Below are 26800 nucleotides of genomic sequence, written 5' to 3' on the forward strand. Positions count from 1 at the left end.
AAATAAAAGAAGTATTTTAATTTATGTTAATGAATTTTTTAAAATATTTACATGCTTTTAGAAATTATTTTTTAAGCCCGGTAACATTTAATTGATCTGTCAAAATCAAGTGTTAAATGCTTTGACGTGTCTTACAAATGTTTAATTTTTGTGTGTATTGAAATAGTGATGGTATCTAATTAATAATATTAGAAGATTGCGAGAAAATTTACGAGTGGACACGATCGGGATGGATTTCTTGAAGAGCGGTCTGAAGACCGTTCTGGGCGCTCCGGAGCCTGGTCACCAGCCCACAGGAGCTGAAACGGTAATATTTCGACATTCCAACCGGGAATTTCAATAAGAACTATTTATAATTTATATCGGTGGTAATCCGCTATACTTTCAATTTGTGTAGGCGTGGCATAAATTTCCGGTTATATTGTTCCTTATAAGTATTTTGTCATTAAATTTCTTTGCGAATTTTTTAATTACTCTTATATTTTAAATAATAAGTTATTTAAAAATCAATAAAATGAGATTTTACTTTATCAACCTTTACATCTATTTCTTTGGACCAATTTAATGCTTTAAATTAGATTAGTTTAATTAACATATTTTCTTTATGATACTTAATTGACTATTAATGAACCATTTAAAAAATTTATATCTAAAATGAAAATCTTTATGTCTACTACATCAATTAGCTAAGATCTTATAGAACATTTGATTGTATTGTTTGTTCCATTCATTTAAATTTTAAGGGATATATGTAATGAAATCTATAAACTATGTTACTTTTAATAATTTTTTACCCTTAAAACATCAAATGAAGACAAATTGTAGATATAAATGACAATTGGTATTTGGTATAAAATTTATAAAGAGGTGAATATAGCATATCCAAATATCAATGAATTTGAAAGTAATAAATAATGTAATTATGATATAGAGAGAAAAACAATTTCTAAATTTGCTTTATTACCTATTAAAATGAATTTTTATTCACTTTTTGTCCCTGCCGACTTTGTGCTGCTACAAGTTTTAATGATATCACTATACAGAGTGATTGGAAAGAGGTGACAAAGATTTTACTTCAATAACCTACATCTTTTTCTTAGTACATTTATTTCTAGATTGATTTTTTACTCTAGGATGAATCTTTAAAATTAATAAACAGTGTTTTTAATGATATAATGTAATAAAAAAAAAACAAAGTTGTTATACCAATTTTCATAACTTGCTTCAAAAATCAGAACAAACAGCAAAAATAAAAGTTTCCTTTTGATGTGACCAGGTGGAGCGTCTTGTGGATCGTGTCAACAATTCTACACTGTTGGAGGACCGAAGAGATGCATGTAGAGCCTTGAAGGCTATGTCCAGGAAGTATAGAGTGGAAGTAGGGGCACAGGGGATGGACACCTTAAAACAAGTTAGTATGGAGTATATATATAGAACATTTTGTAAATTCATGGTGAGGAATCTCTTGGGTAGACCAATGTCCAGTTGTGATGAAATGAAGATGAAGATGGGTGAAATGATGATGGTGGTGGTGATGAATGATTAAGAGAATAGTAATAAATAAAAGCATGTTTGTAATCACTTTTGAAAAACACTGAAATCTGTTGAATGCTATAAGATTTATTTAATGATATACTTTTCTTAGATTCAAAATATGGTAAAGGAAGGTCTAAGATATCTTCTGGAACTTTATTATATATGCATACAGACAGACCTATGAACTATGTTAACTTTTTAAAGACCAAATTTAAGATTCGGTACTTCCTGGAACATTCACCAAATTGATCTAAGAGTTTGGTGGCCTTCCAATGCAGTAAAATAATAACATGTAACGGAGCCCTTGAGCATTGCTATTTATATAGAGGTCTTGGGCTAGGCGCACTCTTTGCCCTGCCACCCCATACCTGCAAAATCTGCAAATATCGTTTGGGCAGCAGAGAGAATTCCAAAAAATTTTTTTTTTTTTTTATTGCATATATCATGTGTCTGTAACCATTTTTAATGTACAATTCTAAACTATCATGCATACATAATGCTATTAAAAATGTATTGAGAAGTAACTGATAAAATACCAATTTTTTAAAAATGTCTCTCAGGGAACCTCTAGCTATTAAGTTGTATGCAAAATTTGGTGTACTTTCTGCCAAGTTAACTAAATTTATCGCTTTGATACATCCTTTATCTTTTATTAGGGGGACCGGAAAGTAATGTTGTTTCTGTCGCTATTTACAGAAAAACAGTTTGATTGAGTAATTAAAAATTTGTATACTAGATGGCAAAAGGTATAGATAACGAAGGTGAATATATTTTTGAATAGAAATAAAAACTCGTTAAAAATGTAGCCTTGTGAGTTTAACTTAAGAAAGTGACATTCTTTCTGGTCCCCATAATAATATTTGCTACTGTCCGACAACAGGCCTAAGGTTTGTGACAGTATAAAATCTTTCTGGTTAAATAATAAACAGCGTTATCAAATAAACAACACATTTTAATTTGTAGTGAGTAATATGTTTAACATAGAACTAAAAATTAACCAAAGTAAACCACTTGGAATTAAATATCTATTTATTTTTCCAGGTATTAGAACTAGACAGAGCTGACAGTGAGACAATTAACTATGCTCTAGGTGCCCTAAACAACATAATGTTGCCAGTTCAATTCAATGAGGAAGAAGACAATCCACAAGTACCAATGAATATTGGCGAGCAGTTCACGGAGATGTTTATAAAAGATCATCACAACATACAACTAATCCTAGATTTGTTAGATGAATATGATTTTAGAGTGAGACTGTCTGCTGTACAGTTATTAACATCGTTGTTAACAAACAGACCTAAAGACATACAGGAAATAATACTGGTGAAACCAATGGGCGTTTCCAAAATGATGGATCTTTTAAGCGACACCAGAGAAGTCATTCGCAATGAGACACTTCTTCTTCTAATAAAACTCACAAAAGGAAATGCGAATATACAGAAAATTGTCGCATTTGAAAACGCTTTCGACAGATTATTTGAAATAGTTTCTAGTGAAGGTTTTTCCAACGGAGGAATTATTGTTGAAGACTGTCTACTTCTAATGCTAAATTTATTAAAGAATAACAGTAGTAATATTAACTTCTTTAAAGAAGGAAGCTACATACAGAAGATGCTGCCAATGTTTAATACTCCTGACGAATCAGAGGATGCTGGATGGTCACCGCAGAAAGTATCTAATGTTCATTGCATGTTACAAATTGTCCGCACATTAGTGTCACCAAGTAATTCAGTCCAGATTGTGACAGATTGTCAGAGAATTATGAAGAATGTTGGCTTGTTGGACTCATTGTGCAATATATTGATGGCGAGTGGTGTTCCAGCTGATATATTGACGGAGACTATAAACACAGTTGGTGAAGTTGTGAGAGGAAATGTTGCTAACCAAGACTTCGTTGGCAATGTGATGGCGCCGTCAAACCCGCCGCGTCCGGCTTTGGTTGTCTTACTCATGTCTATGGTTAATGAGAAACAGCCTTTTTCTTTAAGGTAATATTAAAAATTTTTGGACTTGTAATATTTCTATTTGTATCGTGAATTTTTGTCTATTATTTACAGAAGGATTATTTACAGTACCATTGAAATATCATTAAGAACTCTCTTTTATATTTCATTTACACACTCAAGCTAGACAAACAATCAGACAACGCCTTATATTTTTATCATATACATAACTACAGAAATTTTTGTTGCAATACAAAAAAAGTGACGATTGTAATAAAGTTGCACAATGAAGAAGCGATTTCATATAACTCTTATTTTCAATATCTGTCTACATTGATAGGTGATTTTAGTTCTGCACTGTTAAAAGTAGATAAATTTTTTATGGACTTCGCTAAACGTCAATATAGAACCCCTCGAGTCTCGCGTGAACCACTGGATCCTAACACTGGATACTAAGGGATTTTTTTGGTTCACAGATGTGCCGTGCTATATTGTTTCCAATGCTATCTATATCACAACGAAATGAGTCAAGCGAGCCTGGTGCAAACACTCCTGCCCTCATCTACTGATGTATCAAGCCTCACAAGTGGGCAGCTCCTCTGCGGTGGACTATTTTCATCTGATAGTCTCTCCAACTGGTTCTCAGCGGTGGCACTGATGCATGCACTGATAAACAACCCGATACAGAAGGAGCAACTGCTGAGGGTACTTCTGGCTACTAATATAGGAAGTTCCCCTGTTTCGCTGTTACATCAGTGTACATTGTTACTGCAGCAGACCACTAAATTACAGTCTAAGGTATTATTTTTTTTATATTACGGCTAGTCATATGGTACATCTAATAGAGCAATCTTAATATTCCATGAATTCATGATATTACTGCAGAGTCTGTTAGTGTAAGGGTGAGAGGCTGGGCACCATGCTCAGGGCTGATGACCTGTGTGACAGGGATAGAGATACCTCCTTACAATAAATTTGCTTTCATTTACATCGACCAGACTCCTATCCCTATTTAATTAAATTTTTTATGACGGAATAAGGAACAAGCCTTAGGAAGTCTGTTTTAGAAATGATCATCACTCTTAATAGGCTTTAATCATGCAGCAGGTAATGAAGAGATTTATTTGTTATACTTCTAGCTCCCACCTTCACCGTAGCAAATTCGCTAAGAATTTTTTCATAGTTATTTCATTGATGAGGTCAGTGTACATGTTCACCATCAAAACTAATTTATGATCTTTGAATATTTTTGTTTACTGGAACAGCAAGTTATGTTAAAACTACATTTGTACAATTATGGACTTTTTTTAAGTTTGTGTTTTCTTACCGCTCTCTTCTACTGTTATTGTCAATCTCTATTACTCTTCCTTCATTCTCCCCTCATTTATACATTCCATTCACATCTCGCTCCTCTTCCTTTGCTCCACCCTTTTGGTATATGGTACACAGTACTTTATTCTAATTTCTAACGCGACGTACATTACATTTTTACCTATCTTTTATAATTTTCGGCAATACCTTAAAAGATGTAGTGGGAGGATGAAATTTATTTGGAGGAATAAGTAAAGAAAAATTTTATAAACTTTATAAAATCGTTTAAATTTTATAAACAAATTAACTTTCTCTTTTTGATCACAGTATTAAACTATTTCTAGAAAATGCATTAAATTGCCTAATTGAACTGTGTCCTTTACACTGCATCTATCGTTCACAATCAGCTCTCTCCTGATCTTACTTGGGTGTATTCAATGCTATGACACTTAAACACCAGTGATGCTAATGCATAGTACCTATCCAGACTGTGTAGGTGTCTAGAAAAAGTTGGTACAGCAATAAGTGTAATTTTTCTTTGTCTAATTAAGTTCTAATGTTAGTGTGTTTGCGGTGTAGGTGGCGCTACTGATGCTGCTGTCGCAGTGGACGGCCCAGTGCCCCGGGGCGGTGAGCGCGTTCCTCCGCGTACCTGGCGGTGTTGGATACCTGGTCAATCAGACCTGTTCCAATGAGCATGATGACAATGAGTATTTACTGCAAGGTAAGACGGTGATCATCTACTCAATAAGAGTAAGTAGACAGAAACATTAGAATGTAAAATGTTTCTAGTTGTAATGTTCTTGGCCATTTGAAACAAGGAAGTATAGACTTTCTTGTCGCTTCATCTCAACACATATATGCCTTCCCTTGAGTACAAATATATGTAGGGTAACTGGAGGATATAAGCTTGTGGAGACTGCTGCGTGCGGCTCTATATTTGAGTTCGGCCCTGCGCGGCGTCCGGTCCGACTCACGCGCAGCTCGGCCGGCTCGGCGCGCCCTCGCATCTGGAGACGGCAAAACGCCCTAGCAAAAAACGCTCATCGCCCGTCGCCATAAACTGTAAATATCACTTTAATGGAGGTATAAAAGACAATTCTAATAGATCGCCCGGTAAAGAAATAAAAAAATAAAAATACATGCATTTTCCGCCGTAACCGAGTTGTCACTAGGACGATCGATGCTTGCGAGCAATGACGTCATTGATGTTCCCCGCTAGAACTGCTCGTCGCCTGCGCACATGGCTCTGCGCTCTGCACCTGACATCGCTTCACGGGCAACTCCGCTAGATGGCGCAAAGTAGTTGTATTAACACAGGTGCCATATGTATATGACTGATAATACTGCAAAGGTTCCTCAAGCTGGATAAAATTATAGGTTAATATTTCATTTGTAAACCAGACTTAGGTTCACTTTGTGTTTGGCACTATTCGGTATAACATTACTCCTAAGGATGCCCCGTGGAGTGGTGAAACACGCGTTGAGTGATTTAACGGTGGCAGTTGTGTAATTCGCATTGTTTGCCGCATGCGCATTTATCAGCGGGCTGGCGGGCGGTGTACTTCGTTGTACGACTACGACTGCATGTGTGGAAGTGGCTAAATATTCGTCCTTTTCTTACTTAACAAGTACATGTCATGATTTTTATTGTTCACAGGACTCTCCGCTTTCTTGCTGGCAATATGCATTCATTTCAACGATGACTCCGTAGAGAATTATTCAAAGGATTCACTGAAACAACTGTTAGTGAAAAGGATAGGCATGGAAACGTTCATGGGAAAGCTGAGCGAGGTCTCCAAGCACGAGCTCTACAACAAGGCGGCGAAGCACCCGCAGCTGAGGGCAAAGACTTCCTCCGAAGTGCTCATAGACTATGAATTTTGCAGGCTGTTCAAGGTTTTGGAGAGTAAGTTATTTGATTTAAATTATTGAGTCGTGACTGGGTGGATTTAACAAGTTTATATGGTCAGCTTTGAGGTATTTTAAGTTTATTTTGATGCTAAATTTATTTTTGTATGAAGTGTCATGAAAGAGGGGATATTGTATCTCCCTCTCTTTTATCTCTCTCGATTCTTGTCGCCATTTTGTGTGTAATTAATCCAAATTTAAGAGAATATATGCTTGGATTCTTTAGATTGTATAAATAGATGATATAAAATATTTTTATTGTTACAGGTGTACTTATCCAGAGTTTGGTATTGAAAGAAGAGAACAACGTAGAAGAAACGACGGAGCGTTCGCCCCCAGCCGGCGCCGCTCTGGAACAGTACAAGGCGCTCATCAGGCAGCAGGACGCCAGGTTACAGGAGCTGATGGCTGAGCTGGATGGGTTGTTGCAACAGAACCAAGTGTTGCAGGTGCATATACAATTATAATATATTCAAATACTTTAGTCATATGAAAGGATCAAGTATTAGTCCTTCAAGACTATTGATCTTAAATATAAAGGAAGAAAAAGAATTATAGAGATTGTGAAGAACGTGAAAAGGGGAGTGATGGTAAGGTCACTAGTTAATAAAATTATTAAAAATAAATAATGTCACAGGCCACAAAAACGAGGCCATAAAAGAAATAAAAAAGATACGAAGTAAAGAAGCGGATTTGACACTTGATAAGTCACTATCAATGGCGCCAAAAAAACTAACCTATTATAAATTATAAATTATCATAAAAAAATAAATTTAAAACGGATTTAACATACATTTTATTCGTACAGAAAATATGTTATTATTTTTATTATTATCTTGTGAAAAACAAATATCGAATTAATTAGACGTATTTCTATCCTTAATGTAAATAATGCAATCTTGCGCCAGTATATCGTGTTTTTGTTTGATTTTACTGCGAAATAACGGACAAAGCCATTTAGACTTTCTTATACAAAATGTTTTGTCTCATGCATCGACTTGTGTCGATGTTTCTTTTTCGCACTCATCGAATACATTAGTATAATACAATTTGACGTCAAATATACGTCTAAGTATAGATAATATTGCTTAGAGCAATGAGTTTCGCTGCGAAATCGGATCAGACATGCGGATATCCTCAAATATCAATGTTAATGACGTAGCTTGAGGAATTACTCGTCTCAAGTGGCAGTGAGCGTGACATATCGCTCGTGAATCTAATGGCCGTTGGAGCCGAAAAGTTCTGACTACCTCAAGTAGACGCGGCGTGGGTAGGCTCCCCCCCAACTAGGTAGACTTACTACATAGGGTCGCAGGAAGGCGCTGGATGTGGACAGCGTGACACCAGTAATCGTGTCAAAATTTTGTGGATACCTATGGCTTGCAGTGAGCGTCTATTAGATCAGAGTTCCTCAAATTTTTTTGTGTCGTAGACCCCTTGCCATGTTTTTCCGTGTTGGGTAGACCCCCTACTTACCTGATATTGATTTCCTGTAAATTTCTAACTGTAGTGAAGTTTAGAGTCAAAAACTTAAACACATGTTAATTTATACATTTATTAATTGAATTTAAATTAAAACTACTCAAAATAAAATTTTGTATCTGTTATATAAAATATACGTAAATAATATAAATATTTTGATATTATAAGATAGTATGATGTAAATAAATAGGTACTATCAGTGTATGTGTTGAGATCCACTATCGTGGACCCCCATTTTCATTTCATGGACTCTCAAATTTTTTTTCGCTGTCGTAGACCCCTTGCAGGTTGTCATAGACCTCTAGGGGTCGATATAGATCACTTTGGTATTAGATGAAAAGAAGATAGGTAATATTATAGAATAAAATATAACGTAAGAATAGTACATATGATTAAGAAATATATATTACTGTACCAACACTCTTTAGGATGAGCCACCTCTGGTCACTTAAATTCTTTTCATTATTAACAACATACAAATACTAAATAGACAACTGTAATAGAACAAATTATATGTTGTTTCAAATAACTATCACTAACTAGACATTATAGCCACTACTAGCTATATCTTTACTTTACAGAATGAATTAATTGACGCGCAAGCCTCAAAATCGCTTCTAAAAGATGAAAACACACTACTCAAAGCCCAAGTGTCAGCTGCCAAATGTTTGCCAAACGACTCAGCGCCGAGCCAAGAGGATGCCAACAAGACTAATGAACATGAAGCCAGGATACATGAGCTCACTGCAGAGATTGCCCGACTAAACGAACAATTGAGAATAGCGCAAGATGAAAAAAGAAGTACGGCAGAAGAATTAGAGAAGTTGAAGAATGATCAAGATGATTTATTAGTGCTTCTTTCCGATTTGGTATGTATATTTTATTTATTTACAAAAGTAAGCTTTATTTGCAGGCAATAAAGTTTATTATTTGATGCAGAATTAAGATGAATTAAACCAAGCATTCAAGATTTGAATCCCGTCCTCTACTCAAGATATTAGGTTGTATTAAAAATACTAACTTGATATTATAATGCCTAAATAATTATTTTAGTATAAAATGTTATAATATAATATAATTAATAAATTAACTCAATTTAATTTTTGTTTCAGGATACGAAAGTAAATAAGTATGAAATGCGTTTGCTATCTTTAGGAGAGAAGGTGGAACACGAAGGTACAGAAGTTCCAGTAGTTCCAGAGTCAAATCAAACGTAGCCAGGCCATGTGACACTTTATTGTGATAAAAGCGTTACCATATGTAACAACATTGACTTTTAGATATCCTTTTAATGTATCCAACATGTCTCCCCCTAATTCTTAAATCTTTAATGTAAATTCAATGGAAGTTTTTTTAATACACACAAATAATGTTTTAATAAAATGACCACTGCTACTAATTTTACAATAAAATTAGCAAAAAAGTTTAAATTAAATACATATTGTTTTTATATTAAAACATTTTTTAATTTTATTAAAATAATATTTAATGCTGGCGAGAATCATTTATATGGCAACACTGGTATTATCACGTGTTGAGCCAGTCAATGTACACTAACTGTGAGCTTGATAAATAACGTAGTGCTAATGTCTGTCCATAAAATACCAAACACTCCTTGATAATAATTAATAATATAAAAGTAGATTGTTAATAATAATTGAAATTAAAAAATAATCCTTGTTTTCCTTGTGTCTTGTCCTTGAGAAATAATCATTGTTCAGGTGTCCAAGGGTTTTTTAAATAATATTATCGTATATACAGGATGATTGTTTATAAGTGCAAAAACTTTAAAGAGGTAAATGTATTTTTTGGTGTTATTTGCGGTAGATTTATCTGTGGTACACCCTTTTCCCATGATTTCATAAAAGCATTTTTTAAAACTTATTATTGTTTACTATTTGTCCCTGAAGACTGCACTGCCGGAAATTATTGTTCTGTCGCGTTCCAATAAAAAAAATTTATTGTGATATATTTTGGAGTAATTGGTAATGGGTGTTTACACTTGGAGATAAATGAGCCGTACATTTACCCTAGACCTATAAAAAATCATTCTGTATAAGTGACAAAGTATCTTAATGGTGATCGTAATTTTTTAGACCTCCATTTGTTACCATAGACGATCCCCTCACTCCTTTACCAAGGTATTTTGTGAACGGCCCATATGTAATTATATAGAAAAGTAAATATATATTATTGTAAATTAAAAATAAAATAACTTAAATATTGTGTTTATTCTTTGTATAATATTTTTAAATGATTTTCAGAAATAATCGAAGAACGCATTCAGTATCAATAGTGTAATATTGCAAACGACTGCCATCTGTTTTAAACTAAAATGAAAATTTAATACTTAGTATATTTCGTTTCAAATTATTATTTTCGTTATATTTAGATTTCGTGTGAAATATATATTTTGTTTTTAAAATTTTCATTTATTTATTCGATTAATTATCCTCCTTTGAATCGATTTTAGTTATTGCTTGTGTGAGCAAAAATTGTCAGACTCCATTTTTTTAAGAACTAGCGTCAAATTGACAATAGTTCTTATAATGGCGTTCAAGTTAAATTATTAGTGCGTCTCATTAAAATCTAATATGAAAAGGAAAAAGAGTAAATTAAATTTTGTAAATATATGGCAACACTTCTACAAATTCAATATGGCGACCAATGACAAAGGGGTATTGAGGCGATCCCTAGAGTTAGTAGGAGAGGGCCTTTGAACTTAGATAAAGTAATGACAAAACTGAAAAGAACATACACATATATAAATTGTTCTGCAAGAAAGGCAATCCTCTGCTAGCTTTTTTTGAACAGACCATCACTGCTGCCTAAATGGCATTTGAAGATTACATTGGTTTAAGGTGGTGAAGTTTGGGAACTCCTGGAGGAGCCTCGACTCGGGCCGCTATATACTACTGCTATTTAAAATTGGGAGGCCACAGAGTTCTTAGATAGGAGTGCCCGAGAGTTCTGAACCTCTGCTTGGTCATTTGATATCGCGATCGAATAATAAATTTACTACCACTTCGGAAAGGGATCCTAACTTTGTTCTTACTCTAATATGGGTACCACCGCCATGATAGGTGCTTTTTATTCGATAAAATTTTATTAGAATTCTCTCCACAACGTCCTTCACAACTTCATCAATTCTATCCTCTTTTCAACATTACATTTTCTTATATACCCTTTTCATTTACAATTCGTACACAAATCACCTCTCTTCGTCACTGTAATTAGTTTTACAATTTTAAAACATATATTGGCGGGAAAGACTAAGGTTAGGACAAAACAAAATGGCGGACCAGGATATTAGACATAAAAAATGTAACACATCAATCAAATAATTTATTTGTCAATTCAAGCCTCTCGATATTATTTCGACCTACCTACATATACACTATCTAAACAGTCTCAACAACAATCAAATACAGTGATCGGAATGAATCATAACATGGACTTGCCTTGCTATTACCGAAATGTCATTTCAGAAGGAAGGTATGTCCATATTAATATTATCCGTAAATGACTTCATCCATTCCGATCACTGGTTACACGCAATACATTAGAATTCTCTCGGCGTCTAGATACATTCAAACACGTGACCAATCACAACTGAGGGCAATGACACACTGGTGTTGTTTTTTTTTTTACGATACCTTTACATTTTTCAACTCAAGACTAAAGCTTGATTTTATGTAAAATGATTTCTTTTAACCAATTTGAAAATATAAATAATTATTACTGATTTAAATATTAAAACTTAATTTTTACATAGTTCACTCTACATTTAGATTGCTAATAATCTCATTTTATTTTTATATTTTCTATAATAGTATTTAAAAGTGCTATATTTCGTGGTTGTCTATTATTAAAGTTGTAATTATTCCAATTCTTTTAATTTTACATTTATATTCAAACATTGAACAGTTGACCTAATCCTTAATAAATAAAATACGTATTTAAAATAAATTAAAAAGTATTATGTACATGTACATGTCCCGTTTAAGAAAATCATTGCAATATTATAATTAGCGAGCGCACCAGTGTGATATCACCTTAAACAAAATATACACATGAGAACTCGCGTATATGCCTCTTACGTATTATGGTATAGCGAAGTCAAGAGGTATATATAAGGGTTATTGATTTGTATTTACAATACAAAAATCTAAAACATTAAAATTAATTATGGTTTGCTGTCTGTCCGTGCAGATTTTGTACACCTAGAAGTAATAGGCCAGTCGCATTCCAATAGAAAAAATAATGTAACATATTTCAGAGTCTCTATACAGAGTGATCCAAAATAGCTGTAAACATTTTAAACCAATGACCCGTATTATTTATTCTACTGAATTGGAAGGCTTCAAAGCTTTCAGTTAGTTTAGACGGAGGCTTGATGGCATAGTGCACTAAAGGACCTCCAGCTTGGGATGACATCGCGATCGCATTTAGCAGAGCTATTTTTATTCGATCAGTTGCTATAATAGGATCACATCTAATTATTTTACTAACAACATTTACGCGGTTAATGTTACAAAAAAATGATTTTTTTTTTAAATATATGTCAACTCTGGACTTCGCTATACTTTCATATACGCGTAACTTTTTTTTTTTAACTTTAAACAACTACTGGCCACGATTAATAACTTATAAGAACTGTCAAAATGACACCGCTTACTATTTTAAATTTAGAAGTGATTCATGCGAATAATATAGAACATTTATACTTTTTATTATCTATTGCAAAGGTCAAAAATAATTTATTCTCTATACGAAACAGCAGCGACCTCTATAATTATTGAAAAAGAAGTTTTAGTTGAAGCATGCTATTTTAATTGTATTTTGTTACAATTATCTTAAAATTAAGATGCAATATTTATGTAGATAGGAATGTTTAAATTTTGCTTTACATTAATATTATACACATGAGTTTGATACAAATATATAAATCTACATAATGCAATATGGTCCATTAAGATAAAGTCAAAGATAATTTCTAAGATTTACATATAGAATTACATTTATTTATGATTAAAATTTAACATTTACTGTGTAATAAATGATTTGTTCAAGATATAAGAAGTTATAATAATGATTGGAATATTTTAATCGATTTATGTTGAAGGCGTCATAAAATCGTAATATGAATATTCCGGACATTTCGAATAACTAAATAATCGTAATGCTCCGTTTATGGCAGATTGGCAAATTGAACTGGCAGCTGGGGTTTTAAGTGGATCAGCAGGCGCAACGTAGAATGTTCATTCTAGGTAGCAAGATAAAAATTGCAACTTCAAACCGGTCTTATTGGAAATTTTAAACGGGAGGCCTATGTCCTACTGTTGAAATGACGGCATCGGTGATGATCATGAATATAATTTATCTAATTGTAACCAAACTTAAGATACATTTTTGACATATTCCATAATCACCTCCCTTTTTCAAATCACTGGCCTACGTTATATATAAATTAGATATGGTTTACATACAGATATCGTATATTCGAATGCATGTTTAACTAAAGTACTGCGTTGGGTTACTATGGAAAGTGCTTCTGTTACAATAAAAAATATTTTTTTTTAATTCCGAATTATAAAATTTTATGTACATTTACGTTACGCCATTATGAAGTTTATAATCGAAAATATTTTATTAAACATTTTAGATTCGATTTTAGAATTTAATCTAAAATCTAAATATACGTAATTTCATAATAAATTATATTCTTTTTGTATCTCGAAATATAGATAAGCAATTGATAGCTTTAAGTTTCATGTGAGGTATATAACTACACACCCAGTTCCACCAGTTCATCGAGGAAGCCTTTTCCAAATCACCACAATATCAAGGATCTCCTAATAATGTCAATGACGCAAAACGAGCAATTTCACTTGGTTGCAGAAACCATGCATGTTGAAAAGATAAAGTAAGTTACTGCTTGCATTGTCCCAAATGAAAAATATTTTATTCAACATATACATACGAACATAAAAATCTTGGTTATTAATATCTTATATAATTATTTAATAATAATGGTCATGGCCATTCATAAAAAAACCTTCCTTCACTTCGTTACATTTTACACTTTCTGCGATTGCCCCTGTAATTATTACGTCACAAAAGCTAAACTCCTAAAAATATTGAAGAGTCATAAAAAAATTAATTCTTTTAATAATATCGAACTTTACATAAAACGTTAAATATGTGATATAAAAACGATTTTATTGGTTTAATAATCAAGGCTATCTTAAATATTCCATGATATCTATAATGGACATTGAAGTGTTAATAGTGGCGCATTACATTTGACCCTCGTCTCGCCCCTGTCAAACTAATCTCAGCGAACTGACATATTTTATGAATGGTTCTTAATATAAATTTTCTTTATAATTATAATATACACCAATAAATATAAAAAAAGAAATCGAGACGCATAAATATTTGCGCTCACATATTAGATATCTTTTAATATCTTACAGACAAAATATCATATTTTTTATTGATTTTCACGACAATAATTACTGTAAAAAAAAACAATAAAAATCTGTAATATTGTAAAAAAAAAATTTGACTTGTACATCATTTTTAATGTTGCCATCTTCCGATTGGCTTACCATAGACAATTCATTACCAAAGACGGTGATTAAAAATTTAAAAGGAAGCCCTTTATCTTATTCTCAAGTACATGCTATATTTTTAATAACTTAGTAAGCCTCAGTGTAATGTATATCTATTCTTTATTTTATTTCAAATCTAAAATAAATATTTTTTTTTAAGATACGAACACAAATAAATAAAAGTTCGCGGAAAATTTCATAATTAAAAATAATACTATAGTTTCCAATTTAAACACGATGATTTTAAAAAAATGATATAAAATTAAATTTTACATTATTAAATATTATTGAACTCTTAATCTTAAATTGTATATACAATAAACATTTACGATAGCATAATATAAGAATATAAGTTATCTTAAATTTACAGATACGAATATGTAACCACCAAAATTCTCGCAAAAAACATTTGGTGTGTTTTTTTATTAATCCAGCATTGCCATATAATGTGCATATTTCGATTTGTACTGGCATGTATTACAAAATTCCCGCCAAAAGCAACTGTCAAATCGCATATTTTTAATTACCAGTACCAGTGTTGTAATTAATAATTTATTATTTCAGTATTGCCATAAAATGTGCATGTTTTGATTTAAAAATTGACGTAGATTTCAAAATTGCCGCCAAGAACAACTGTCAAATGGTATATTTTTAACCATCAGTGCAAATGTTGTAGTTAATAAGTGCATTTTATAATTTAGAAAATGCAAATTAAAATCTACAGCAGCCGTTAATCATTTTATACTTGCAATAAATAAAAGCTGTTAGGAAATGCTTAACGATATACAGCCGGAGGCCGAGGGAGAGCACTCTTTTGCACACAATGTACAGATAATAAACCCACTGGGAGGACTGGTCAGAGTCCCGGGTTGACAGCTAGGTGACGTAGAAGTACAGGCCGGCGCACATCAGCACTCCCAGGACCAGGAAGACCATTACAAGGACGAAGCGGTCCTGAAGGGCACGCATTATCATCGTGTTCATCAACCTGGATGAACGATTCAGCTGTTCGTCTGTCTCTCGGAGCTGGAACGTCAAATGATGCGTTTAAGTTGACCAAATTATCTACAAGGTGTTCGTTTATTGGTGTAAATCTCAAAGTTCAATGGTTTCAGAATTAATAATGTGAAGATATAATATATAAATGTAAAGTGTTCTCAAAATTCTTATTACTAATTACTAAAATAATTATTATTTACTAAATGTCTCCGCCAACTGTCAGCGGTTATTATGGGCGTGTTACATTCCGATAAAAAAAAATTGATCTAACATATTTCTTAAAAAATTTTGTTAACAAAAACCTGTACATTCACTCCATTAAATCTATTACACCTATGAACAATCCTTGCATAGTTCAAGATATTATGATTTAAGTCTGCATGGTTATTTCATGTTTCAATAAAATCCAAAATTTACATAATTCTGAAATTAATATGTTATAGCAATAAATTTTAGTCATATTCCGCACTGTCACTCACCAGTGACTGACGTGGCATAGACTGAAAGTTCAGTAACCTGTAGTTATTGACAAAGTCAAAGGTATATGATAAAAAAAGAATATCACTAGTAATATATATTAATATTATTGATAAGATACTGAAAATTTTAATTTAACTTACATGTTTAATATGTTCTCAATTTATCATTTCCATTAATGTTTTAACAACGCCAAAGCTAATCTTAATTTGTTTACTTACAACATTATATATAATTATAATATTTTAAGTTACCCATCATATGGAATTATTAAAATGGTTTTGTTTTGTTTAAAATTGTTTTAAAATCAAATATATCACTGAAAAATCTAAATCCTCAATTCTTTGCCTAAACTTTAAATATTAGCTTTTAATAGATAACAAATTGCTATAAAAAGACCACAGCTAATAGGTCTTGAAGTAGGGCATAGGGTGTCAACCTATAAGGTGGCCAGACAATCTTATTAAGGGTGATGGAAGACACTGGATGCTGTCCACTTCCAACCAGTATTATTATGAATCTATGGGTCAGGCCCATGTCAGCAGTCAAGATATCCATCTGATGGTTGAAGTGATGATGATAATATATAATTTGTTAGTAATATTTATGTACAACTGAAGTATTTACAAGAACTTTTCTCATATATCTCATTAATCATAAATATTAAAATTTATTTTTCAAAGAGACCATAAACCAATTCGAATTATCAAAATAAATATATAGAACACTTACTCTTCCTCTAGACCGCTGTATAGTTTCTCTTTGTACACTCAAATCTTGGAGAACAGCTGCTCCAATCTCCTCCGTCTCCAGAATAACTCTATAGCCCTCTGTGAGGTTCTTCCCCGAGCGTTCCAACCTCTCTGTGTTATCCAGTAACTTCTGCCGTTGCTCATTAACATTCCAGTCATCATAGGTTTCTTCTGTATCTATATTATCTGTAAATAGCAACAAATTAATATGCTGAGTAACAAATTACTTGTTAAATCTGACACTAGTAAAGTTTATTGGATTTTCATAACTTCTTGTATAGGTAGATGTCCTAAGATTATACTGAAAAAAGACCAAAGTGACATCACTTTTCAAATAAGGAATAATTTACGATTTCTAACGAAAAATACTTATGCAAATATTTATATATAAATGTGTGTGTGTGTATATATGTATATGTTTGCTACATTTATTTCTCATCTCTCCATTTCATTTAAATCTCACCTGATTCAAACGCAAAAAGAAATACCGAGAGGTAGACACGTTTAGCAGTCTTTAATATAAGAGGGACCACTTCTCTAGAAGGTTCTTTAATCACTACATTTAAAAGTATCAATACCAAAAAACTTTAATATTCATAATAATATTTATGTTAATTGTAAAACAGCATAGTGACCAATTAAATCATAATAAATTATAAAAGAAAATGTAGTTAATTTTTAAATCAAATTGGTATTATAAAAATGTCAAGTAACACAACACCTTCATATTATATTACCCATTGCTAAAATGCGAGGCTACAAACGGCATTCATCATGGAAAGAGAAAATAATTGTCTTGTTGACAGACAACAGACTTCATGTTTTGGCTAAAATGCAAAAGGAAAAAAACTTAAACAATACAATAGAAAAATAATAAAAAAATTATAGATAAAAGGATAAAATAAAGGAAGTACATTGTGACACAATAAGCAAAACCAAATAAAACTGTAATATTTTTGGAAAAGGAATAGAGGGAGGAAAGGCGATGAGTTGGTGAATGATAATGAAAATAAAGGAATGAAAGACTTTATGACAGAAGAATGAAGGGAAAAGAAAAAGAGATAATATGAAGAATGGAAGAAGAAAAACTTGTAAATTAAAACTGTAACTGAAAAAATTATTATGTCCGACATGTAATATCCTTGTCCCCGCTAATATATGGGTGGAGAGGTCCCGAATACAGGGGCCTTAAATAAAAAGTGCAACAGGACTAAAATTCATGCACCAGGTGACTGTGAGAACTCTTCATGATTTTTTTCACTCAGGTGTATAAATAACCATGTAGCTTTTGTTAATACAAGCATTCCGGAATGGTCTTCTGTATGGAACAGTTATGAAGTTTACTTTAGACAACAGTATTTTATTTAAATTACAATAGGAAACCTCTCTCTACACCAAAAATCTGACACTAGTCAATTGTCCGCTATTCTATGACCATATACAATAAATAATTTTTTCTTATAGCAAACAGCAGCTACCTGCTAGTATATGTCTCTTCAAAATCGGTCCAGCCATATCAGAGATTAGCAGGAACAATCAGACAGACAAAAATTTATATGTATGCAGTAAAAAGCAGACATTTCAATATTACAGACTTTTCTATTTGATTTATTTGTATAGATTTATAAAATGTCAAAAGCACTTACATGTTGCCGAATTGCTGAGGACTGATCGATACTCATCCTTGACACGCTGCAGCTCTGCACGGTATGCGGCGACGCGTGACCCGGCACCAGCGCCACGGTACTCCAGCTCCATTTGTTCCAACTAAGTGACACATTGTAGATATATGGCAAGTGTAAAGTCCATTATATTGTCATTACTATAATCTTTATTATAAAAATTTACTTATTAAAGGACTATGATTATTGGTTTTCAGACTTCACAAAGCAACCTTTTAAACAGAAAAGCCACTTATCATATCAGCAGATAGACATCCACTGCAAGGCGTGGGCCTCCTCCACTAAGATTTTACAGCCGCATTCAGCAACTTTGGCTATATCATTGGTCCACCTAGAAAGTCCACCCACCCATGCCACATCTACCAGCTCATGATTGCCACTTGAACACTGTTCTGCTCTAACAGCCATTAGAATAACTGATGCAATTAGCAATGCTGATGCATTGTGCGTTTGTGCTCAAAGACAGACAGAACTATATCCAAGAGAAAGTGGTACAAGTAAAATTTTAGAATTTACAAATGCAACCATCGATCCTTATTATTTATATAAGGCTTTCTGACAAAGTGTGTTTTTTTACATAAAGAGCAATACGGCTTATTTCATGTTAATAATGGTAATTAACATGTTGAGTGCGGTGTTGGACCCTGGGGTCCAGCATTGAACTTTTCTATGGGACAGTAGTAGTCTCCAGGGTCGAGCAACATTAGCTAAAAGTTTACCTTTTTTGCCTGAATTAAATGTAATCAAATATAATTTTAGTGAGCTTTGTTAAAGCATTCTAAGCAAAAGTATGGCTGGGATTATGCACATGCAATAAAATGTAATGACCTTTTTTGTGATATTTTTGGCTTTCTTGCATCCAATTAGTGTTGAATTTTCAGCATAACAACCAGAACAATATTTTTGAACTGTATGGACTCAATGAGAAAGACCAAAACTTTTCTTTATTTTGTATATGACTTCAAAAGCAAGCTGAAACCGTTAAGGTAATCTAACATGAACCCTGTGCAGTGCATGCGTAATATTGCACTATTAGAGGAGCACCTGCTCGTGGCTGACAGCAGTGCGGAAAGGTCATAAATATTGGTGCCGCGTTCAACATGTTAATTACCTTCTTCAGATTATTTGAAGAATAAATAGTTTAATAGTTACCAAGTCATTTGCCTCCTCGAAGTTTGCTTGTATCTCCCTTGACAGTTGCTCTCTGTTTTCTATTAGCAAAAAAATTTATTAACAAATGATAGATAGCTTCTATATATAATGTGTTTTAATTGTTATCAGATTCATAAAACTAGGACACAAGAGAGGATGTGTAAATACTTAACTTGAAGTTTTATGGTTTTTAATATACCTGCATCTTTGCTTATAAGCATAAAAGGTTTGGTAGTGTTATAGAATGTACACAAAGTTGTTGCATATCAATAATCTACCACAAACTAAAGGGCAGTCATAAGTTAAATTTATTTTTAAAACAACCATGTTCAAGCATTGTTCAGATTATCAGTAGGCAAATGTAAAACATAATTTAAAAGTAATCGTATTCAAAAATATTTTCGTGTATTAGACTAAATATTAAATTACTCGTATATTTAATAAATATAGATCTAAAGCAGAAAAACCTTAAGAACACAAAGAAATCGGTTAATAAACTTTATGAGTTTTTCTAATTTGGGGCATAGAAAATATCCCATAAAAATTAATCTTACCTTCATTGCCAACTTTAAGTCGTCCAATTTTGGCCGTAGCTTCGGCCGTAAGAATGGAATATTGTTGTTCATATGACTGTATTAAGGTAGCCATGTTTCACTTCCACAAGTTCTTAATAACTCATCGCAAAGAAAATTTATGATCAAACTCTATTCACGTAAAAACAAACAATACATTGAATTCACCGACACTGACTGATTTATATTGATAAAATGATTACTGATATTGACATTTTCATGGTGACATGTCCTGTACAACAGGTCAAGTGTTAAAAATTAACAAAAATTTAAATAATCTTTAAAATTATTTAAATAACAATATTAGAAAGATAACTATTTGATATACAAAATTTAAATAACTTTAAATTGCGTAACTTTTAATGCGTTAAAATTATTCGTAAATTAAGAACAACATTTTTTTTTTAATTTAACAATTTATTGCTATTTACATTTAAATAAATATAATATTACATAAAATGCTTGTTTAGAATAAGGTACGCGCGCAATATTTAAACAACTTAATAAAAATAGGCATGTTTTCTTATCTCCTAAAAAATATTTTTACTCTGTACCCAACGAACAACATCATTTACAATTTACAAATATTTGTATTTTGTTACAGTAGATGAAAGGGAGACCGTTTTTAATGTTTCAAATATTGTTCTCTTTATTTCGTTATTAATATTTAAGGAAAAATGAGTTTTAATTTAGATATTTTATATAATTTTAACGAGAAAAAGCAGCTGTTAAGGAATACTTGTGGAGTTTTTTAAACAATGTGTTAATAACTCGTAAGTTTCGTTATAATTTTATTCTTTTAATTTAGTGAAGATCTTCTTAGTTAACCGATCGAGGAACTGATTTATTAAAAAAATAATCAAATCCTCGTATTTCTTTCTTAGTTCCGTCGTGATCATTGACTAAGGACATGCATAATTTATTAGTGAATGTTTAACTACTACTCAGTATTCAGGCATTTGAATAGCATTAGACAAAGAGTGAACAAAAATTAACTTTAATAGATGTTCCGGTTGTATCTCTCAATATAGGCTTTTTATAGCTTGAATATTGTAATATTTACATTATCAATTCCTAGAATAACATAACTGACATGTGGCTTAATGTATCGTATTGTTTTTAATAATTAATATTAAGTAATCATGTTCATTTAGGCTTGAATGCACAGGTATCTCTTATACATAATGTTTATATGTATAAAATCTATACAAAAACTTTTTTAGTAAAATATGCATGGTTTTAATATTTCTTCCTTATTACAGTGCAATGCCTCGGAATTGTGATGAGGACTCTGGACGTAGTTCCTGTTCAGCTGCGTCTATCACATTCAGCCCAGTTATGGACTACCATCACTTTAAATCTGAAGAACAACTTGAGTATAAAGAGTTAAATCATGCTAGCACCTCCCACACAAACTTGAAAGTAAGCACACATCCAAGAAGCTATATGGGGCTTATGAGTTCGCCTAATGAACATGATCCATTCCCTAGCTACAGAGCTGCTAAAAACCATAGGAAAGCTGTCTACAACTTATTTGATACACCTAGGTTAGGGGGACTTAGCAATGCCCACTCCACCTATGACATAGCAACAAGCACCCAAATTGAACAACCTAACATACAAAGCAATGCAAAATCTATGTCAGCTGTTAATTCTGATGATGGTAGATTCAATAAAGCTAAGCAAACCGTCCAAACATCGAACTTTAAAAGGGGTAAACCTGTTCAGAGAGCTGCATCAAGGCTTTATAAGGCTGATGCTAATTTAAAAGGTAAAGAAGGCTGTGTTGGTCCAGAATTCATTGTTAGGGCATCTCAACCAATAAAAAATATAGATTTAACACTTAGTGCTATATGTGATAAGAGAGTTTTAGCAGTTGTTTTGTTAAATGGTCAAAGGGTAGAGGCACTCTGTGATCCTAACACTATAACAGCTGGTCAACTGTTTGAAGCCATCGTACATAGTGAAAAATATGAACACAACTTCATGCTCGGAATTGCTGCATTAATTGGAGGTGATTTTGTATTTTTACCTGATGATTACAAAATCAAAAAAATAGCCCCCGAGAACTGGCATAAAATACATAAAAAAAATAAAGTTGTAGAGGATGGAATCTCATTAACATTATTTTTAAGAATTAAATTCTTTCTTCCCAAAAACATCGCCAATAATATCCAAGGCGGTGAATGGAGGTATAGGGTCTACCTTCAGTTAAGAAGAGCAACTGTTGAAGGTCAAATGACTTCTACAATACAGAATCTCATATTATTAGCTGGATATGCCTTACACATTGAATTTGGCGAATTTTCATACAGAGAACATGGCACTGCTGATTATTTTCTTCTAGAACATTATTTGCCAGAGTCAGCTATAACTAACAATATGGCTGATGTCAAATTAAGAATGAAGAGAGCTCATGAGTCTAGAAAAGGTCTAGAAAGAAATAAAGCTATTGTTAACTATATTACCTTAGCGCAAACATTTAGAGATTATGGAGCTCATTTCTACTCAGCCGTCTGGGCTACGAGGGATGGCTTTTGTAGGGATATCTGGTTATCAATTGCTCCAAGAGGAATTACACTGTATTCTCGAAATAATCAAACTCCTGATGAATCTGGTGCTGTGATCAGCAGGATTGTATTACAAAGCTTACCCTGGCATCATATACATACATTCTACTACAATAAAAAAAGTTTATACATCATGCCAAACTCCTATTCAGGTTTATCAAAAATTGGAATCAAATATAAACTCAAAATGTCTGACAATAAGAGTTATTTTACCTTTTGGTTAGCATCCCTGCATCACAGATTATACCTTAAATTATATGCGAAAGAGGACTTCCTGACATATTTATCCACAGAAATGGGTTCACCATTGAGTAAAAATTCAGCCAAGGCCGAGTGTAGCAATTATCAAGACAGTTATAACTTAGCAGTGAGAAACCCTGTCAGAGTAAGAAGGCCTGCAAGGAGGAGATTTAGGGTAGATATTTTTGGCGAGAGAAAGGTACAGAATAAGGAAAATGAGAAGCCTGATACAGAAGAGTTGTTACGGCAGATATTATCACCACAGCACAGTGAAAGTTCCCTTAACTCTTCCAGTTTAGGTCATGGAAGTTCATCTAATGAGTGCCTGTCTTCTTCAGAAAGTAGTTTACCAAGAAGACATGGAGTTAAGATGGGTACACGGGTGTTCACAGGGATGAAAACTGTCTTAGACAGAAGTAACCTTGGTTCACCAATTAAAAGTTCAAATGATTGTCTCAGATCAGAAGGAACTGCCCAAAGCGATTCAGATGACCTTAGTTTAGAACCAAAACAACATTGCAATGTTAACAGCATGAAGTTGTTACCAGTACGACAATATAATACAACAACAGGTCCAACAGCGTATGTATTAGAATCACCAAAGGCTTACTCTGATGTTTTCAACTATAAAGAGTCCAATGAATCCTGCTTAAATACATCTCTGTTTGAAAAGCTTGATAACATGGAGTATGTTCAGGGAGAAAGAGTATTTGTAACCGCTGTATTAGAAAGAGATAAATCTAATGCACTTGGTTTACAAGTTGCTGAAGGTTCCGATGGCAATGTATATATAAAGTCAATAACATCTGGTAGTCCAGCGGAATTGTGCAAAAAACTCTTACCAGGTGACCAAATTATATCAGTGAATGGACAGACATTGTTGAATTTGAAATATGATAAGGCATTAGCTATGCTGCAAACTGCACCTCACACAGTAGAGCTAATAGTGTTGCAAAATGTAAATAAAAATTCTAACGTTGATTATCAGTCATGTACAGAGATAAATAAAAAATTTAATTGTAGCCTAACAAATTTAAATAATCCCCTTGTTGGTGTTGAAATTGCTGATGATGAGTTACTGAACGAAGAAGCCCTAAAAACTATTTACGCGTTAATAAAGCTCACTAAAGAGAAGGTAATAAATAGAATGAATAATAAAAATAGTGAGGAAAATTCTCCAAACAAATGTAACCTACAGAAATGCTACTCGGAAAATAAAGTCTATGAAGAATCTGATTTAGCTGATTATTCCTCTCAAGAGAATACACCTCAGAAGAAGGATAAGCATAAATTCAACTCATGGCGTGGCCTGACAAACACAAGGACAAAACGGAGACCTTTAAGCTTGAGTATTCCTAACAACATGAACATACCAGATGATTACCTTGATGATAGTACAAACGAATTGATGAAGAAGTCTTCATTGAAATCAATTCAGACATCATTGAACAGCTTGGAAAGGTCTGAGAAAAGTGGGTCTGTGAAAAATGTTGCCCTGCCCAGGAATTATGGACTTAGTCGGAGATGGTTAGGACCTGTCCGATACCCAGTAACTCCATGCAAGAACAGCAATAGTGAAAGTGCAATTGACGTGAACGTTGTGAGGCGACATTTCGTGTATGGTGCTGGTGATTCAGATGAAGAGCAAATATTTTTATAAATCGTTAATTTTACTGTATTACTATACATATATGACAAATTATTACAGATTATACTATATATAATTGTATGATTTTATTGATTCCTCCTGCTGACACACTTGCCTTTTGGTTATAAAAGGCTTCATCATCATTGGTTACTGCAAAACATAGGTCTTTCCATAAATTTCCCATAAGACCAGTTGGTAGCAAACCAGCATGCAGGGTCGTTCAACATTCAACACTGCAGTTGCCTGTCTGAGGACTTCAATACCTTAAGGCAGCATCAATTCTGCTTGCTACATGGCCTGCCATCACTTCAGATTGCCAGTCTACTGGGCTTAGTCTGTAACTTACTATAGTTTCTCCACTGATTCCTTTATTATATCAATCCCGAGTATACCCTTACCATAGCTCGTTGGGCGACTGATAAGATGCTTAATAATTATCAAATATATTAAAAATTTATTACAAGAAATTTTCCATCATTGTTTATGAACAGTGTTAAACTATAATTTCAAACAAATAATCTTATCATATATCTGCAATAATTTTTTTTTTGGGAGAAATGCTATCCCATTCTTGAGCAAGGCGCAATGATGTACTATGTCACATGTAGGATTTACCATGCTGGCTGTTGGTTAGGCTGTCTCTGGAAGGTAAACAGTTTTTTTTCTTAAAAAGATACTTTGGAATCCATACCCGATTCTTCAGCTCGGTCTTCAGGCCATATTAGCATCGGAACCTGTGTTTTCCGTCCAGATATCAAAGATACTGGTTGACAAAGTAATTACATATAAGGCTCTATTCACCCACGACATAGGACATATACGACGAAGGTTAATCCTCTCTCATGGTTATACCGTTGTGTCATAAATGCTATTAACCTTCGTTGTTAAGAATAAAAAATATATCGTAATATAATGATTGCTGTGAACGCAGAGGGGGGGGGGGGGGGGTTCATGTCTTTTCATTTTCGGTAGCACAATAAAAAACCCTATAGCGGCCAATTGAAATTGGGTCTGTGGTCTCCTTTTCCCTTTCAAGGCCACGGTTACTAAAACCCCAGTAAAAATATATATTTCCTAGACTACCATAAATTAAATTATATCATTTACTTTAATGGCAAAATGTTTGTTTAAAGTTGTACAAGAACGAACGGGCATATTATTCACAATTATGGAAAATAGGATACAATTTCTTTGATTTCCGTAAATATTTTCTATCGAATTAGACAAGCGATAAATGGATAAGGATAATGGATCGCATGGATAATTGTTTCAATACTGTTTTAATTGAGAGTAAATTACAAATCAATATTGATTTTATGTATAGCAAAAGAATAAAGGTTACTACTAGCTAAATTTGTCATTGTAAGAAAATATTTTTGGAAACAAATTTAGAACAACTCAAACACTCCTGTATGTCCTCAAAATATTTTAGAATTATCATATCCAGCAATAGCTGGTTCAAATAAGAACATCAAAAGGTCTAAGCGTTTTCTGACTACATTTTTATTTCATTCAATTTATAACGGTCAAATCAAACTCGATCTCCAAAAAATACGAAAAAAAAGGAAAATATCAATGAAGGTTATTTCAGAAACCAAAATAATATTAAAACTATGTTTTACAAAACATACTGATAATACTTGATAATTTTATAATATTTAAATGATTTTCAAATCGTCACATTGTTACTTCAATACAATGTTGTGTTTTAATTTTTTTTAACCGTGATGCGTGTTGCGCGCGCATAATATTTCTTTTCATTCTGCATTGACAGATCTTATTTAAAATCAACTATTCCTTCAAAATACTGTTATTGAATAAACAAATTCCGATGTTTCTTGTAAATTTGACATGAAACCTTCTATACTTATGGAATACGGGCTACGCTTGTTGATATTATTCTTTTAT

General features: G+C 32.8%; 3 protein-coding genes across 3 annotated transcripts; 2 read left to right on the top strand and 1 right to left on the bottom strand.

The window, feature by feature from the left end:
• The first annotated feature begins 131 nt into the window (after window positions 1–131).
• Window positions 132–9611, top strand: p115 (General vesicular transport factor p115). The gene is made up of 9 exons (XM_068761577.1): window positions 132–307; window positions 1277–1411; window positions 2578–3524; window positions 3956–4277; window positions 5370–5514; window positions 6451–6699; window positions 6969–7150; window positions 8765–9052; window positions 9296–9611. Exons 1-9 carry the CDS (start codon window positions 230–232, stop codon window positions 9398–9400), a joined length of 2451 nt encoding a protein of 816 aa, XP_068617678.1. The 5' UTR covers window positions 132–229; the 3' UTR covers window positions 9401–9611.
• A 5630-nt stretch (window positions 9612–15241) lies between these two features.
• Vti1a (Vesicle transport through interaction with t-SNAREs 1a) lies at window positions 15242–20615 on the bottom strand. The gene is made up of 5 exons (XM_068761806.1): window positions 20417–20615; window positions 19863–19921; window positions 18675–18795; window positions 17009–17214; window positions 15242–15826 (listed from the first exon to the last, which is right to left on the bottom strand). Exons 1-5 carry the CDS (start codon window positions 20508–20510, stop codon window positions 15677–15679), a joined length of 630 nt encoding a protein of 209 aa, XP_068617907.1. The 5' UTR covers window positions 20511–20615; the 3' UTR covers window positions 15242–15676.
• A 438-nt stretch (window positions 20616–21053) lies between these two features.
• Window positions 21054–24951, top strand: LOC137918689 (tyrosine-protein phosphatase non-receptor type 13-like). The gene is made up of 2 exons (XM_068761566.1): window positions 21054–21207; window positions 21697–24951. The coding sequence occupies exon 2, from the start codon at window positions 21701–21703 to the stop codon at window positions 24902–24904; it is 3204 nt and encodes a 1067-aa protein (XP_068617667.1). The 5' UTR covers window positions 21054–21207; window positions 21697–21700; the 3' UTR covers window positions 24905–24951.
• Window positions 24952–26800: the final 1849 nt, after the last annotated feature.

Source organism: Battus philenor, unplaced genomic scaffold (assembly GCF_028537555.1).
Source record: "Battus philenor isolate CCGP_79_NKW_IND1 unplaced genomic scaffold, ilBatPhil1.0.hap1 SCAF_15, whole genome shotgun sequence".
Lineage (NCBI taxonomy): Eukaryota > Metazoa > Arthropoda > Insecta > Lepidoptera > Papilionidae > Battus > Battus philenor.